At 32.4% G+C, this 18,086-nt stretch overlaps 1 protein-coding gene across 7 annotated transcripts in view; it reads left to right on the top strand.

The window, feature by feature from the left end:
• Positions 1-18,086, top strand: part of NF1 (neurofibromin 1) — a 304,417-nt gene that overhangs the window by 135,811 nt on the left and 150,520 nt on the right. For all 7 annotated transcript variants that reach the window (XR_008997245.1, XM_057501129.1, XM_057501130.1 and 4 more), the window contains exons 10-15: positions 335-457; positions 702-776; positions 5,273-5,404; positions 11,596-11,730; positions 15,051-15,164; positions 17,758-17,837. Coding sequence is in view for 6 of the 7 variants with exons in the window: in XM_057501129.1 (XP_057357112.1) it covers positions 335-457; positions 702-776; positions 5,273-5,404; positions 11,596-11,730; positions 15,051-15,164; positions 17,758-17,837 (659 nt within the window). In the remaining variant the exon portion in view is untranslated. The remainder of the gene's footprint in view (positions 1-334; positions 458-701; positions 777-5,272; positions 5,405-11,595; positions 11,731-15,050; positions 15,165-17,757; positions 17,838-18,086) is intronic.

The raw sequence follows: 18,086 nt of genomic DNA, 5'->3' as shown, positions 1-18,086 counted from the left end.
GCTCACAGGACCTGTATTTGTTATGTTCCTCACACTAAATAAAGTGGCTTAGAATATGAAGAAAACCTAGAATTAACCGGTTTTCTTAAATTAGCATAAATATTCAAACTTGGCTTTAAAATAATGTAGAAATTTGAGCCTGAAAGGAACAGTGTACGATACAGTAAGAATTTTATCAGCCTGATGAACCACACTATTAGTGTTTTGTGGGTCTTCTGGCAACTGAATGTTAACTGCCATCTATGTGGATGATGTGTTGATACTATTAAATACTGGTAAAAATAATACTGCATGGCTATTTAAAGGCTTTTGTTTTCTTTTTGGATTTTCATAGAACCTGCTTTTTAATCCAAGCAAACCATTCTCAAGAGGCAGCCAGCCTGCAGATGTGGATCTAATGATAGATTGCCTCGTTTCTTGCTTTCGCATAAGCCCTCACAACAACCAACACTTCAAGGTGAGGGCACTGGTTTTCATCCAGTTGTGTTTACTGATGCTACTGATCCTTTATGAATGTGTAGAGACTAGAAAGATGAATAGGTTACATCTTTATTGGTATTTGTCAATATAATACATTAATGTTAATTTCAAGACCTTAAAAATTCTATTTTTAAAAGCTTTTTTCATTGTTCCTCTTATCCTCATTTGTATTACTGAATATTTTTCTTGCAATACACTGTTTTTTTTTCTTTCCTTTGTAGATCTGCCTGGCTCAGAATTCCCCTTCTACATTTCACTATGTGCTGGTAAATTCACTACATCGAATCATCACCAATGTAAGTCCAAAAGGTATTGCTAAATTACTTAAAAATTTTTTCTTTACTTACTTCTTTTTTAAGAAAGATAGTCTTGGTTTACCATAGATTTTGAACTTAGATGTATAATACAGGAAGATTTCTCACAGGTGGTTATATCTAGTAACTGATACATAATTCTATGTTTTATATTCAGTCTTTTCATATATTAACACTCTTGTCCCTTTCCCAGCATTTGACATATTCTGACTTGTCACTTTACCATTTTAAGTTAAAAGTAGTAGTTATTGATGTTGTAACCTGGCATGGTATATTTAAAAAATGATGAGACCGTATGTGATTGTTCTTTTTGGTCTGCCTTAAACAAATTAAATAGTAAAACACTTTAATAGAAGTGTTCACATGTATCAAACTCATTAAAAGGTACTTGTGAAGCCTTCAACTCTGATGTGAATACATTAAGTAGAAAGATATTGAAACCTTATCAGATTTGAACCATGGATTTAAAAAATTCTCTTCTGATAATGAACTGTAATATTTGGAAGGTTTTCAGATGTTACTTACCATACCTCCACTTTCATCCATTTATACGTATTCATACTTACGTGTAAGTTGGTCAACTTTTTCCTCTTCCCCTCCCTTAAAAAGGGCTAGTTATATTTGTCTTCTTTATAATCAAATTCCATTTTAAGAGTGTGTCTCTAGTGTGTTAAAAATACCTTCCCACCTTCATTTGCCTTGGATGTGTTCAATTAAACCAAATTCTGCCCACATTTTCTTTTACCCATTCCTGCAGGGGAAAAATAACTATTAATAAAGCTATGAGTGACACATTAACTTTTTTCTCAATGGAGTGCTAGTAGCATTTTGGGCAGGACAGTTCTTTGTTATGTAAAATGCCTTGTGCATTGTAGACACTTAGCATTCTTGGTTCTTCATTAAATACCATTTGCGCCACTTCTCTCTCCCGCCTATAGACATTATGAACAACCGAAAATGCCCAAGGGAGTGATACCTCCTTCCGTTGAATGTCAGTGAGTTAAAATATAGGTAGAAGTTAAGATTAAATACTGTTCATTTCAAAAGGGAAAGTTTAATGTATCTGAGAGCAGATAAGGTATGTTTGTATTAAAAACTTAAAAATTTTTTTACTTTACTTTTGCCAGTGTAAAATGAGCCAGAATATTGTATACCCTCAACATTTACTTTCAGGGCTATTAAAAAAAAAAAAAGATGATTTTCCCCTTCAGGTTTATGTGTAATTTAGAAATAAAGTATTACTACTTTTTTCTCCTTTGGCTTATAATACTAAGAACATTCCATTTTTTAGAGGTTTTACATAGGTGCTTAAAACTTGTATTCACTAAACCCAAGTATATACTCTTTTGATACTTTGTGGCTAGTTACTTAAATTGTGAAATATTTTTGTCTACAATTGAACATATAGAGCACTTTCAAGCATGGACTTGGCACTGCTGTAAGTGGCTGAGAGGCTCCTTTGTGGGTTGAAAGCATGCCTGGAGTGGTACTTCTTGCATGCCTCAGTGTATATGGTGAAGTGGTGGTGCATCCCTCTCTGCTCTTAAGGAGTACTGCATGCGTGAAGGTGGAGTGTGTCTGTTTCCGAGAGCACGTCAATATACAGTCTACTTTTATAGAGAAACACCTATGTTAACTAATTTTTAAAATATCAAGCATCAGTTACCTTTCAAAGAATAGCTTGAAAAGAAGCATAAATTTGAATGTCTTCTAAAGTTAAACCTTAGCTAATGATACCTGATCATTATAGATTGATACATTGAGAATTTCTTGTTAAGGTTTCCTTTTTTGTTTGAGGCTAATAGATTTTGAATCTAAAATACTTTCTGGCTGAAAAGGACTGTTTATAAAGTATGTAAATTTATAACGTTGATTATAGCGTCTCACTAAAGACAGTTACTATGCAAGTATTTTTTTTGTGTCTTGAAATCACATGAAGTTTTTTCTTAGATATTTGGGCTCCTTATCTTAAATTCATTTGTAGTGTAAGATTTCCATTTAAATGATTTTTGGTTCAGTATATCTCATAAGTTCTCTTCTTCCATGGTTCTGTACCAATTCACAGATTTTTAAAAAGTTACCACATTCTCAAATAAGATGAAAGTTTTACTGATAGGTTTTTGAGGGTTTATTTAGAAGTAGTAATGGTGTCTGCAGTTTTGTTTTGGTTTCATGAAAAATACTAGTACTTAGTTCATAAGTATAGTATTTATATCTAAAATATTCCACTGTTCATAAGTAATCTGAAAGGCTATTCACTAGGTAGATTTTATTATAATGGTAAGCTTTTATCAGTTTCTAAAATGGCACTCATAGTACTGTCACCTTTTTAATTATGACATGCTGTAAGAGATAAATTGTAGTTATAAGATCTATGTACTTAACCTTTATAGACTTCCTTTAGATTAAAATAGATATTTTTTATAATTGGGGAATTAAAGAAATTATATACACATATATGAACCAAGTATCTTAGCCATCAGTGGAATGTGCTATAGCTGGTGAAATACCTAGTATTCTGTTTTTTCCTTATTCAGTTTATTGTAGTTTACTCATGGATAGTTTACATATTGAGAATGAGATGATCTTTACTGAGAGGTTTTGGTTGGAGAAATTATTTCCAAGGCTTTTGAAGATTTATTTAAATGATCCCTTGAAGAATTGCCACATAGTTTGCTCATATTGTAAAAGTATTTCTTTGTTTGGCAATAATGTATTTTCAATGAATTAAAAAATGTCTAACTACTTACAGAAAGGACATATTTAGTAATTGCTCAGAACACTAAAATTTTTCCCAACTTGTATGATGTTTTTAGTGCCCATTTTATTTGAAAGTGTATCTCTAAATGGCAGTTATGAAAGTCACTAAATCTGAAGTTAAATCAAATAATTTATTGGATGCATCTCATACCAAGATACAATTTTAGTAGCTATCAAAATAACATAATAATTTGGATAGGATGTTATAGTGGGATGCATCTCTTTAGTTAACCTATTTCTGACAAGATAATAGAATCAGTAGAGTAAGGTGTACATGTACTTATCTCAGTGCACTTTGTGATTATTCAGCCTTTGTTACTTCAAGCTGATTAACACAAGCTGTATAAACTAGTAAATATATGGAAATCAAGCTGTATTGATTGCTTAGGCAAGTCAGATAACCAAAGTTTAAATAACACATTATATAGCTAACCTAGAACTTGGTCATTTGTTAGGAATTAGTTTAAATAAAGTAACAGTTGAAGGAAAAGCAGAAACAACTATACAGTCTTTCCTTCTCATCCCCCCACCGAAAAAGCATTTCTTCCCTCACAGCTTTGGAGTCCACTCCTAAACGGAGTTGAATATTCAAATTGTGAATTGTAAATTGGTTGTATAATTTACTCTCCAGGAAATACAATTCATAATCCAAAGTTTTGGGTTAAGGTAACATAACTTGATGCCATTCAAAATATTCTCGTAATTATGGATGAAGAAATGAAACGTTGAGGACTTAACTAGTTTAGTTTTGAATAAGAAGGGATCTGGGATAGGCTGTTAAACTATTAAGTCTCCTTTTATCTATTATTTCAGTTGCTCTTTGACGAGTTTCCTGTATAGCCAGGAGTATGATAAATTGGAGGCCTGGGTTTAGTCATCCTATTCCTTGTACATTCTCCATATTTGTGAAAATATCCAGTCATTTTTGTATTAATTGATAGACAAACTTTATTCAGTAATTTCCATAATTGTCATTTTTCATAATATAATAATTTTAAAATGAAAGTTGAAGATACACCTTCAGATATTTAGACACTAAAAAATAGAATCAAAGCTAAACAGGTAAACTGAAAATAGGAAAATATTTACATAAAATATCTTTAAAAATTACTTAGTTATGATTACTTTGTCTTTGTGGTGATCATTAGTCTTTTCATGTATTGTGCCATCATTGTATATCAATTTAAGATTATAGGTTTACTAATAGCTTTATCTCACTTACTAATTTCACATTGTAATTATCATTGTTGTTTGTAAACATGTAAGAAATGCTTTGCCACATTTTCCTTCAGCATTGTGTTGAAGGAAATCTCTTTTAAAGCTTTGATAATAGCATTCTTACTTGGGAAAATATATACTTATACATGCATATGTTTCTGAAATGTGTAAAACATTAAACTTAAGAATGGTGAGAGAATTAGCTCTCTAAAGGCTCTTTGTTTTTCAGATTCACTAGCTTATCTGTGAGAAAAGATAGTCTTACATGCTCATGCTCATGAAGTGGGCAATTTGTCTCATGTTCATTATTATGTTTTAAAATAAATGTATGCTTTAGTGTTTGAATTGAAGATATTACTTGAAAACTTCAGAAATCATGTGTGTGTTTGCATGGTCTCAGAAAGTTTCTCACAAGAGGATAAAAACTACAGTGATAACCAGATCATATAACTCATACAAATTTGCACTTTTCCTTTTGTGTGGCCCCTGTTTCTCTCTAGTCTGCATTGGATTGGTGGCCTAAGATTGATGCCGTGTATTGTCACTCAGTTGAACTTCGAAATATGTTTGGTGAAACACTTCATAAAGCAGTGCAGGGTTGTGGAGCACACCCAGCAATACGAATGGCACCGGTAAGATTAATCCTGAATTTTGAATCCTACCTTTTCCTTTTCCCTATTGTATTTTCACTCTTTATCCCATTCCTGCTTTTTTGATTGTTTTAGGAAATCAAATGAGTTCTTCCTTTTCTGTAAGTATTGTGGTATACTGTATATTGCATTATTGTTGCAGTGCTAGTTAATGATATTTGTGACATTTGTTTTCTACTATTTTAGTGAGTTGAACTTATTTTTCTGATTTTCTCATAAAGTGCTGTTAAAATCTTTAGTTCTTCACCTTTTGGGGTTGAGTAAGGGAAGGTGACTCCTGGATTAGAGTGACTGTTCCTACTAATGTACAGTTTTGCCCACTGGGTGCTGAATATCACACAGAAAATTAGAAATAAATTTCAATTTTTTATTTAAAATAAAAGTATTTCCTGTTTCAGAAAATGTGCTTTGAGCATTTAAAAATGACAGGCCTTTGATATTGAAGTTCGACTGTGTTTGAACTTAATAAAAATCGACTGTTTTCAAAATAGCTATTTTAACCAATTAATATTCCTAATATGGAATTTTAAAACTCTTATGGAACCAATTAAAAAAGACAATTACAGGATTGTGGAAGCCATTTCTTGGCATTTGTGTGTATCAAGAGTATTCTACATGGCAACTCTTGACCTTGATTGGTGGTTCGTTGTCTTCTACTTCTTATTTTCTATTCTTATTGGCTGCCCTTGCTCACATGATCAGATGCCAACCTGTTTTGCATGGCAGTGGGCTTCTGGGCTGTAAGTATGACCCATTGTAACTACCTCAAAAAAGTCCTTGCTTTCTTTGACTTTTCTGTATATAGTTACAATAGTCACATCATGTCATTTCAAATGAAAATGTAGCATGTTTTACCTATTGACTTTTTCAGTAAATTAGCCATTTCACACTTACAATTTAAGCAGCTTTCTCTCTGGCATGTTTCTCATTTTCCAAGCTCCCTTAGTTTAATCAAATAATTTTGATTTACACAGTTATAGTTCACTCTTATCCAGTTGTCAGTTATTATTTCTGAGGACTGTTTTAGATGTTCACATAGAGAAGTTTTCTATACTATATATTTTGGGATTATTTAGCCTAAAAAATTATACCCCAGTAAAGCATGGCAATGATATTTTATTAAATAGTATGCATAGTTATTTTTTTAGTTGACATTTTACAGTGTCGTACTTAAGTTTTTAAAAAATTTAAAATTTCAATCCAAGTTAACTAGACATTTTTTAAAGAGTTTTAGAAAATAACTTAAATTCTTTAAAAATTATTTACTGATCTGTTTATTCATTCCAGATATCTCCTGGGAACTTAGAACTTTGACTTTTTAAGTTTTCTACCTCTTCTGGTAGAAGATTAATGGCCTCCAATAATAGAAATAGAAGTTAATATTTACTTTCAGATTAACTTCAATATCCAGTATACCAACTGTTGGCAATTTTCTATGCATGAGGACTGAAAGAAAATGAAATTAAATGATGCTTTTGAACAAAGACAAAATTTGGTGGTCTGAAAATGTTTCCTACATTTAGAAGTTATTTTACTTCTTAGCCCTAGTTATTAGTTGATTCTAGGAGCTATATACTATGCTATTGATAATTATTTCATAAAAGCCATAAATGATAAAAATTTAGTTTTTATTTCTAATTATTCTCTGAAAATAACAGTATACATTTGATTTTCAACATCATTCTTAAGCTATTTATATTCCTATATTTACATGCTTAACTTCTATAAGTATGTGTATTTATGTATGTCTATAGGACATCCTTATGGCTGATATTCTTAACAGGGAAAGTAATCAGTAGATTTAATATGAAATTTTTTTTAGAGTAAGAAAATTTCACAATTTGATGATCCTTATGGTGAATCTTACCCCTCTTGAACCTGGTGAATAAACAGACAACAAACATGGAAGTATTGAGCTCCTGCTAGCTGCCAGGGACAGTGTTAATGCCGGGGAAGCATGAACTAAATAGATTCAGCACTTTCCCTCATAGGGATGCCAGTCTTGTAGGTTTTGCTTGAAAGCATCTAATGAAGAGCTTACTACAGGTAGACATCAAGTCTGGAAACACAGGGAAATATACAGAATAAATAATTTAAAGATAATGTATTACATTAGGATTTCTCAAGCTTGGCCCTGTTGACATTGTGGAATGGATGACTCTTTGTTATAGGGGCCTGTGAGTTGTGGGATGTTTAGCAGCATCTCTGAATCTCAACCCCTGGTTGAGAACCACTGTGTTATATATATGTTCAGTGGGTTGTCCTCATTTGCATTACCTCAGGTGATTTGTGGCTCTGCCTTTAGTTTGCTGCAGAAGTAGCAGTGAAGGAGTTCAAGCTGTAAAAAGGTAAAATAATATGTTTCTAGGCTTTACAATCACCCTTTGTTTTGAGGATGGATAAATTTCTTGTTGGAAAGACCTGTTTGAAAATTTTTCTTCAACCAAGATAGACTCATGTCCCTATCACTCCCGGCCATCACTCATCTTCTCTCTTTTTCTAGAGCTCTATAGAACACTTCTGATTCTCTCATAGGACAGCACCATAGATTTTTAAATAAAGTTATCCTGTACTTCTAAGGGTTCTTTTAATTTTTATGTAATTTTATTATTCTAGATTTCTTTAAATGTGTGTGTGTGTGTGTGTGTGTGTGTTTTGTTGGATTTGTTTTACAGTTAAGGAAACTGAGGAATTTGTTTTTACAGTTAAGGAACATAATAAATGGTCACATGGTTCATGAATAGTCGACATTCAGTACAGTGTCAACCTGGTTCTTCAACTGTCTTCCCTTACTAGTGTGTTAGCTTGATGAAAGTAGGAGCTTTGTCTGGCTTGTCCAGCATTGGTTTCCTGACCGTTAGAACAGTACCTGGCACATAGTAGGCATTTAGTGAATATTTGTTGAATGAGTGAATGAATTTCTTACTTGACCTGCTTTCACAACCTTCCTCTACCTGGTTTGCTTCTCTTATGGAAAGAATTCAATCTAGCACTTTTGTTTTTCAATTAAAATGAAATATTAAGATCTGACTTTAGTGTTCCAGATGTAGTATAGTAATTGATTAAAGCTATTAATTTGCTGTGTCTATACTGTGTTTCTGCTAATATAGTCTAATATTGCATTATTATCTTAGATTGAGCTTTTAGTCATTTAAATTCTTTATCTTTTTTACATGAACATTAAGCTATAGTTTCTCCATTTTGTACCTTTTGTAGTACTTTTTAAAATTTGAAATAGTTTTCTTAGCACTAATCATGTACTGTTTTAAAACTGAGATAGGCTGTAATAATAGATGTATGAGTTTTCACAATCATGTATAACTTCTGTACATTTTGCTTCTTAAAGGAGATCCTGGCTCAGCAAATGCTTCTTACATGCCTGTAATTTAATCATGGTCTTAAATAAGCTTACAATGGTTTGGGCCCTTAATAAACACCTGAATATTCTGATTCATAAGGTTTCTGCTGGGCATCTTTACCAGTTTGGATTCCTACTAATATCTGCAGTGTGGAAGACCAATTAATAAATGAATGAATAGATGATTTTTCTTACAGTTCTAGTTAAGAATTTCTTCTTTAGCAAGTTTTTCCTGACTTTATATAACTCACTAATAGTCATTAATTAAAAGGTATTTGAATTGAAAATTTATTTGAGCTTTTCAAGCCTTAAATTCCATATTAAGTAGCCATGCTGGAACAAATTTTTTTTTGTTAAGCATATTTTATATTTTTAATATCTATAAATGAACATAACAAGAATGCACAAACACTTTTTAGGATTATGCTAACTTGTGGTATCTGTAAAAAGCCAAAACAAAATATATATGTTGATAACTGAAATTAAGTGATGACATAAACTATTACTTACTTTTGGAAATGATTACTAAATAGACGATAATTGTTGTATGTGCTAATTGTTCTTCTATCTGTGTTCCTGTATGATAGCTTCATCAGGGCCTAGTATTATACTTAATTACATCTTAATAAAATATTGTTCAATGAAAGTTTTACTTTAATCTAAGTTGTTGCTTGACTTACAATGGAAAAAAATCCAATGGGAGCAAACAGTAAACACAATCTATTAAATACATTTGGTTAGACATTTGCTGTATGTTTGTAAAGATAAAAGCAAACAGAATTTTTAAGTTTGCCCTTTCTTTTCTGTAATGACATTCTTGAGCATTAATGTGTACATCAGATAGCTATTCTTCCCCTTCTAAGAACCAAACAAAAAACCTTTAGTGTTCTTGGGCATAATAACAAATGCCTTTCTTACCCTTAAACGTTAAGAATAATGGCTGTATGTAATACAAATATATCTCTACTTTCTATCTTTGAAAGACCTTTTCCTTTGGACATTTTTATTATGGGTGCATAAATGCTAGATATTCTACTATCTACATATTTGTAATTTTTCCAAGAAGACATACAGGCACATGAAAAGATGCTCCACATCACTAACAACAAGGAAAATGCAAATCTAAACCACAGTGAGATGTCTCACATCCATCAGAATGGCTAGTACCAAAAAAATAAGGATTAGCAAGTGTTGGAAAGGAAGTGGAGAAAAGGGAACCCTGCTGTACTGTTGGTGGGAATGTAAATTGGTGCAGCCACTATGGAAAGCATTCAAAAAATTAAAAATACAAGTATCATATCCAGTAATTCCACTTCTGGGTGTTTATCCCTCAAAAAAGCAAAAACTAATTTGAAAAGATATAGGCACCCCTGTGTTCACAGCATTGTTTACAATAGCCAAGATGTGGCAGCAACCTAAGTGTCCACCAATACATGAGTGGAGAGAGAAGATGGGGTGTGTGCGCACACACACACACACACACAGATGATGGAATATTACTCAACCATAAAAAGAATGAAATCTTGCCGTTTGTGACCACATGGGTCAACCTTGAGGGCATTATATTAAGTGAAATAAGTCAGAGAAAGACAAATACCATATAATTTCACTTACATTTTGGAATCTAAAAACAGAAACAGAGTCAGATACAGAGAACAAACTTTTGCTAGAGGGGAAACAGGTTGGTGGAATGGATGAAATCATTGAAGGTGATTAAACAGTACAAAGCTCCATTTACAAAATAAGTAAGACATAGGGATATAATGTACAGCATAGGGAATATAGTCAATAATACTGTAATGACTTTGTGTAGTGACAGATGTTAGACTTACTACGGTGACCATTCTGTAATGTGTATAAATATGGAACTACTATGTTGTACACTTGAAACTAAAAATAAATACATACATGTCAAAACCAGATACTTTTGTGTCTTTTTAAAAGAAAAAAGGAAATGATTTGTAGTAGAAAGTTGATATTGGATCCAGAATATAATTGTTGGATTTTTAGTTGAGTAACATCCGTAATTTTAGTATCAGCACAGCATCCAGTGTAGTTCTCTGTAACTGAAACACATTTTCCATGATTTAAACTTTCTCAAAGAGTTCTTTTTTTGTTTCATCAGTGTTCTTCAGGCAAAATATATGCATTCTGTAACTTGAGAGAGGTAGAATGCCATTGAAGGAAAAGCTATTAAGTTTACTTAACAAAGATGGCCTATATAGCCAATTTCATAAATTCTAAGAAACACTTATTTTTAGTTTTAATGTGTCTGAAGTTGGAGGGTTATTTGGTGTCTTACAGTTGACGGGTTTTTCACTCCTTGTGGCACTTAAAGTAATGATGCATCTTAAAATTGATAATGTCATAGATTCTATGAAATATTTGTGCATTTGTATGAAATGTTTGTTAGGTGAGTTGCTCAATGTATGTATTTGTGAGAGCTATAGAAAAGTATTTTATCCCTAATGTTTTCACATTTTAGAAAAATTGTTTTTTACATAGGAGCCAACCTGATGTTAAAACTTTTATTATTTTAATAGATTTTTCACTTCAAACTTTATTAGATTATATAAGAATAATATGAATTATGCAGAAATAATTTTTATTTGTTTTTTAAGCTTAATAATAGTAACCTTATACTTACTTTTGAATGTTTATAGTAATACCACACATTTGGTGGTATAAATGTGTTTATTTTTTCAAAGCTTTTTTATAATAGAGTTATTTTAAAAGTTGGGTAGCTATTATCTTGAACTGTTGTCTGATTCTTACAAGGTTAATATCATGTTTTTGTTTTTGTTTTTGTTTTTAGAGCCTTACGTTCAAAGAAAAAGTAACAAGCCTTAAATTTAAAGAAAAACCTACAGACCTGGAGACAAGAAGCTATAAATATCTTCTCTTGTCCATGGTGAAACTAATTCATGCAGATCCAAAGCTCTTACTTTGTGTAAGTATTTTTTATGAAATGCCTTGAAATAATCACACTAACTTAGTCTGGACTAACTGAAATGCCAAACCTTGAAGATAATTATTAGCTAAAGAACACTTACTGATACTCTCTGATCATGCCTGAAACCCAAGACATCCCTAAGAAAACTAGCTTATAGAGAATACTGATATAATTAGATCAGATTTCTTAACTTTTCTTCTTAATTTTCCTTATCATTAAATTAACACACTTTGGTGAGATCTTCTGTCCTTAACCTGTTAGTAGTTTATATATTATTCAAGCATTACCCTTGGAATGGCGGTAGAGGTATTGAAGCCATGATAAATCAGAGTGCTTTCTACTCTACACATTTGGTTTTTTATCTCCAATTGTTATTGCCTAGCCGTTTAGCTTTTCTATCCCCCCTTTTTACTGTCATCAGCCTTCTATTATCTCTGGTTTTGCTCCAAAATTGTATTGGAAGGAAAAAGAGATGAAAATGGGTGTGGTTAGCACCCAGTTGTTGTCATAACTGCTCTTACAGCCTCAGATGTTATTAGATTCCTGAGAGTATCACGTGGTACACAAAATAATTAGGTTCTAACAGATGTAAATGAGTGATAGTTATATAGTGAATAAAAGCATGGGCTCTGGAGACAGACTAGCTGTGTGATTTGGGTGACTGACTTAGCATCTCTGTGCCTTAGTTTTCCCATTACAGTAATAATAATTTCTACCTAAGAGAGATTGTTCAGAAGCTTGAGAAAGTACATGTTGTGCTTTTAGGGGCAGTGCATAGTAAATGCATAGGAAGCACTAAATAAATATTAGCTATTAATATTACTATTAATACATTAAAGTTAACATTAATATTATTAATGCACCAATTATAACAAATTATAATTATAAAGTTCATTGGATAGGCTGACATGTTAAAACATTGTGGAGTTTCTCCAGTCTCTGGAGAGCAGTATCCAGAAAAATTTCTTAGTGCTTTGTTAAACAATAGGCTATATAAGTGCTAAGGTGCTTTCAATTGTAATGGCATATTTTTCAGATTACTATACTATAAGGACTCATGACTTGACATCCACAGTTTCAAGAGTTCTATGAACCCCTTGAATTTTTAAAAATATGTACATGTGATTATTTTTTCTGGAGATAAACAAGAGGAGATAGAGACACAGAATTCCTAAGTGACTTCAGAAGGCAGCCTGTGATATTTTGAACTTTTTGCAAAGCCTATCCAAAATTGAGTCCAATAGAATAAATTGTTAGAACGTTGGCATGGAAAAATTTCATAAAATCTATCAGTGAGACTGTAAAAGTAATGAAATGCCCTTTCTCCTCATTTCTTTGTTATGTAGCACAAGTCATTTATGGTGTTATTTCATCACACGTCACATAATATATTAGCACCACTCTGTTTGCATGGCTATAGTTCAGGATCAAAGAATGCACCAGAGTTACTGGTGCATTTTCTGGGTTAAACATTTTATTGTTCAAAGAATGAGAATTTAAACAAAACTTGCTATTTTCCAACTTTGAAATTTAGCAAGCAGAAAAGGGTCATTTAAAATTGAAATTACTTTCTTTGCTGCCATCTGGTGGTTAAACAACTTTTCTCAGAGTAACCAAAGGTAAGTTACAATAGTGAAAGATTCACTGTAAGTATTTGATTATTTCATATTTCACATATAAAAATTCCAAATCGTAATAAATAGAAGAAATGTAGAAATAACTATTAAATGATGTCAATAGTGGTATTTTTAAAGTAATGTGATTTTATTGGCTTTTTCTACCATCTTTATCCTAATCCATATTACTCTCATTTTTTTCAAGCCTCCTAATTGCTCAGTTTGCATCATCTCGTACCTCCCTGTCATCATTTCTCTGTGCTAAAGTTATGGTGATCTTTTTAAAAAGGAAGTTTTATGCCTCCAGCCCAGATTCAAACCTTTTAGTTGAAATTGCTCTTGGGATAAAGACCAAATTCCAAATAGACATATAAGGTCATGCAAAGTCTGATTGCTACCACTTCTGCCACATCTAGATTAATATTTTTCTCTATCTTCTTTACTCATAATGGCCTTTCATTCCATCTTACTTACTGCATTCCTTTATACCTACTCTTGCACTTCCTCTTCCCTCTGCTTACAATATGCTTCCTTCCTCTCTTCTTCACATAGTAATTCTTGCAAATTCTGAGCTATTCTCATGAAGACTCCCTGACTGGGCCACATTTCCCTGTTACGGGTGCTCATAGCAATATGTACCTTCATAATCTTATCTCATTGGCACTTATACTCTTGTTGATCTGATTATTTTACCAATGTTTGTCTTTCCCACCAGACCACATGCTCCAGGAGGGTAGGAAATATATCTTTTTAACTTGTTGTGTTTTGGATGTTCAATATATGTTATTGGGTTATTCATGAGTGACTATAAATGTCAGAAAATAGGCTAACAGTTTTGAATTACAGATATCCTGGCGTGAGGGTTTAATTTAATTGCTATAATGGGAAATAATGTATAGTTAACAAAATACAATATGGGTACAAGTTGCATTGGCCTCACTTAAATGAACCACATATTCTTGAAGTGTGAATAGATGCTCCCAAGTTATAGGAAGCATTGTAGTCTCTACGAGTTGTTAGACATTTACCTTTATATACACTGCTAATTTGCTTTGTTTAGTACACAGTGTTTTCCTACAAAGAAAAAGACGGAAGTGAGTGTGGTTATCTGGAGGTGTGGATTCTGTGTAGATCTGGGTAGTCCTTCGTGGTGGACAAGAGGGCTGCTCAGGATAATCATGCAGTTGTTGTCCAGCCTGCATGTTCTTTGTCTTTGATCATTTATAAGATCAAAACCAGTAAGTTCCAAAGTAGGGGTATATTATTTAACCACTACATTGTTGCTGAAAAATAAATTACTTAATGTCTCACATTGGTATCATTTCTTAGTTGAAAAACTAATATCTAATTTTTGTTTTCTTTTAAATAGGATTTTCTGTGGTCATTATTTACATTAATGAACAGTATACATGTAGTTAAGAGAATCCTTAACAAAAGCAGTTTGATTTTTTTTAAAATGACAAAGTTGTTATCATTTGTATTGAGGTATAACTCACATACCATAAAATTCATCATTTTCAGGTGTACAATTCACTGGTTTTTAGTATATTTACAGGGTTGTGCAGCTATCACCAAATTCTAGATTTTCATCAACCCGAAAAGAAACCTAGTACCCATTAGTTGTCACTCTCCATTCCCTCCTCTCTCCACCTTCTGAAAGATGATTTTTTTTTTAATTGAAGTTTGCTTTTTTCCTTGCAGAATCCTAGAAAACAGGGGCCTGAAACCCAAGGCAGTACAGCAGAACTAATTACAGGGCTTGTCCAGCTGGTCCCTCAGTCACACATGCCTGAGATTGCTCAGGAAGCAATGGAGGTAAGGGGAAATGAGTTCTAGGCTCTTGAAGAAGCTGCAACTTACATTCTTGATGATTCTTTGGTATGTAGTTTCTATGAGTGAGTGATATCCTTTCTGAACATTGGTGTGACATTTCTGGAAATGGTGTTTTTGCCTGTATACACTGTTCATGAAGTCCATGGAGAAAGAAGGGGTTTACTTGCTTTATATCACATGTAGTGACAACATTGTGCAAATTCTTATGTTAATAAAAAACTCAAAATATTCTAATTGTAGTTGACTCTTCTGAAATTTTTAGTATTATTGAATTTTAAATTGGGATATAATTCACATACCATAAATTCACATAGCATTACTGTTTTAAAGCATATATCCAGTGGTGGTTAGTATATTCACAAGGTTGTGGAACCACTGTCTAATGCCAGAATGTTTCTGTCACTCCAAAAAGAAACCCTGTCACTCTCCATTCCTGTCACCTACTGGCAACCACGATTTGATTTTCTGTCTGTAGTAGCTTATTTTAGACATTTCATGTAAGTAGAGTCACACAGTATGTGGCCTTTTGTGTTTGGCTTTCTTCATTTACCATATGTTTTCAAAGTTCATCCATACTGTAGCATGAATCACTTCATTCTTTTTTATTGTCAAATATTCCATTGTATGGACAGACCACATTTTGTTCATCTGTTCATCCGTTGATGGACATTTGGGGTTGTTTCTACCTCTTTGGCAATTGAATAATGCTGCAATGAAATTTGTGTAAAAGTTTTTACATGGATTCACCTCTTAGGTATATAGTTAGGAGTGGAATTGCTGGATCACATGGTAACTCTGTTTAACTTTTCCAACTGACAAACTGTTTTCCAAAGTGATTACATCCTTTTATATTCCCACCAGCAATGGGTGAGGGCTCCAGTTTCTCCACATCCTCATCAATACCTGTTACAGTCTGTCTTTTTGAGTGTAGCCATACTAGTGGGTATGAATATGGTTAACTTTTTTTAAAAAAGTATTTTTATATTGGCTACTTAGTATGGTTTTAATTTAAATTAATTTTATTGAGGCATAATTTACTTAAAATAAAATCATATAAGATATAGAATATTTCTGATCATCCCACTAAGTTCCCTTGTGTCTCTTGCAGCCAGTGCTCCCATTCCTTGTCCCAGGCACCACTGGTCTGATTTCTGTAACTATAGTTTTGCAAGTTCTAGAAGTTCATATGAATAGAATCTTATTCTTTCTTGTCTGGCTTCTTTCACTCAGCAGGTTTTTGAGATTCATCCACGTTGTTGTTTGTGCTAGTTTCTTCTTTTTTATTGTTGATAAGTATTCCATTGATGATTACACCACAGTTTGTAGTATACTCACTGGTTTAATGGCCACTTAGGTGTACATACTCATCATTGCCAAAAATTCTCTCAAGCTTCTTTGTGTTCCCTGTCTTCTTATTACCCTCTGCCTGCTCCCCTGCTTCCCCTGCAACCATTGATCTGCTTTCTGTGACTATAGATTGGTTTGTATTTTATATAATTTAAATTACAAAGTATATGCTCTTTTTTTGGTCTGTCTTCTTTAACTCAGGATGATTATCACAACATTCATTTACATTGTTGCATGCATCAGTAGTCATTCCTTTTTAAAAAAATTCATTCCTTTTTATTGCTCTATAGTGTTCAGTTGGTCATACCACAATTTTATTTATAAAACATTTGTATTGTTTTTAGGTTTTGGCCATTACACATAAAGCTGCTAGGAACATGTATGTACAAATACACATGTAAATGTATGCTCTCATTTCTCTTGGGTGAAATACCTAGGAGTGTAGAAATCTTACTATGTGCCTCTGGATGAAGCACTGTGAAACTGGAGTTAGGGTAGGGCTGGTGTGAAGAAAGAGTCTAGTTTTGCTTTTCATACCTATGATGGTTTTAGTTTATTTAACAATAGTGTTTTTGTATACTAGTTGCATATTTTATATGTCTTTTATAATATGTATTTTGTATGTTAGTTTTATATTTTTAAATGAGTTATTTAATTCCTGCTAATGTTCTGTGAGCCAAATCCCAATTTCAATTCTATGGTCAGTTGAAATATTTTAAAGTGAATAATCTACTATGAAATGCAAAGTCTATTTTGCTCTCTTCTCTCTCATTTTTGAAATATAATATATCTTTTCTGTTCCAAAAGAATTCATGGCAAGCAACATGACTTCTACTTCATCTTAAGACCTAGAAGTAAAATGTTGTATGTATTGATTTTGACAAGCTCTCCTTTCTTGGGGATTAATTTTATGTTCCATAGAGTTCTTTGATGCTTATGAAAGTTAGTTTGTGTCTTAAAGCAGTTTTTACATGTACATATTTCTACTTTGAATTCATCATTTAACTTTATGCGTGTGTGCCATTTAAAGAAAGAATGATAGGAATAAAGGATTTCACTTTATATATATATATATTATTCCCTGGAGATTTGGGTTCTTCAGACTGTATGTTGAGGCTACAGTTAAAGAGCTTGATTTGTTACCAGTCATAAAATAAATACTCCAGAACTATGTTAACGAAAAAAATTTTTGAGCAAGTCTTCTCTCTCTCTTTTTTTTTAAATTCAGGCTTTGCTGGTCCTTCATCAGTTAGATAGCATTGATTTATGGAATCCTGATGCTCCTGTAGAAACATTTTGGGAAATTAGGTATATGTACTTTTATTTTTTACTTCAATTTAAAATTTCATTTGTATTTAATTTTTGTCTTTAAATATTAACTATAGTACTTGGTTTATTGTACAACTTTACTTACACCTCCAGAGGTTTTATGATTTTATATTTTATTTGACTTGAAATTATTTGATTATTTATTGTTTTCACTGTAAGAACAATGTCAAGGCAATTTAGAAAACACATTTAAGAAAATTTATTAAATTTTATTAACCAGTCGTAAGC

Source organism: Manis pentadactyla, chromosome 4, assembly GCF_030020395.1.
Source record: "Manis pentadactyla isolate mManPen7 chromosome 4, mManPen7.hap1, whole genome shotgun sequence".
In the NCBI taxonomy this organism is placed as follows: Eukaryota; Metazoa; Chordata; class Mammalia; order Pholidota; family Manidae; genus Manis; species Manis pentadactyla.
Note: the sequence above shows the minus strand (reverse complement) of the source record. Positions and strands in the feature narration are given on the sequence as shown.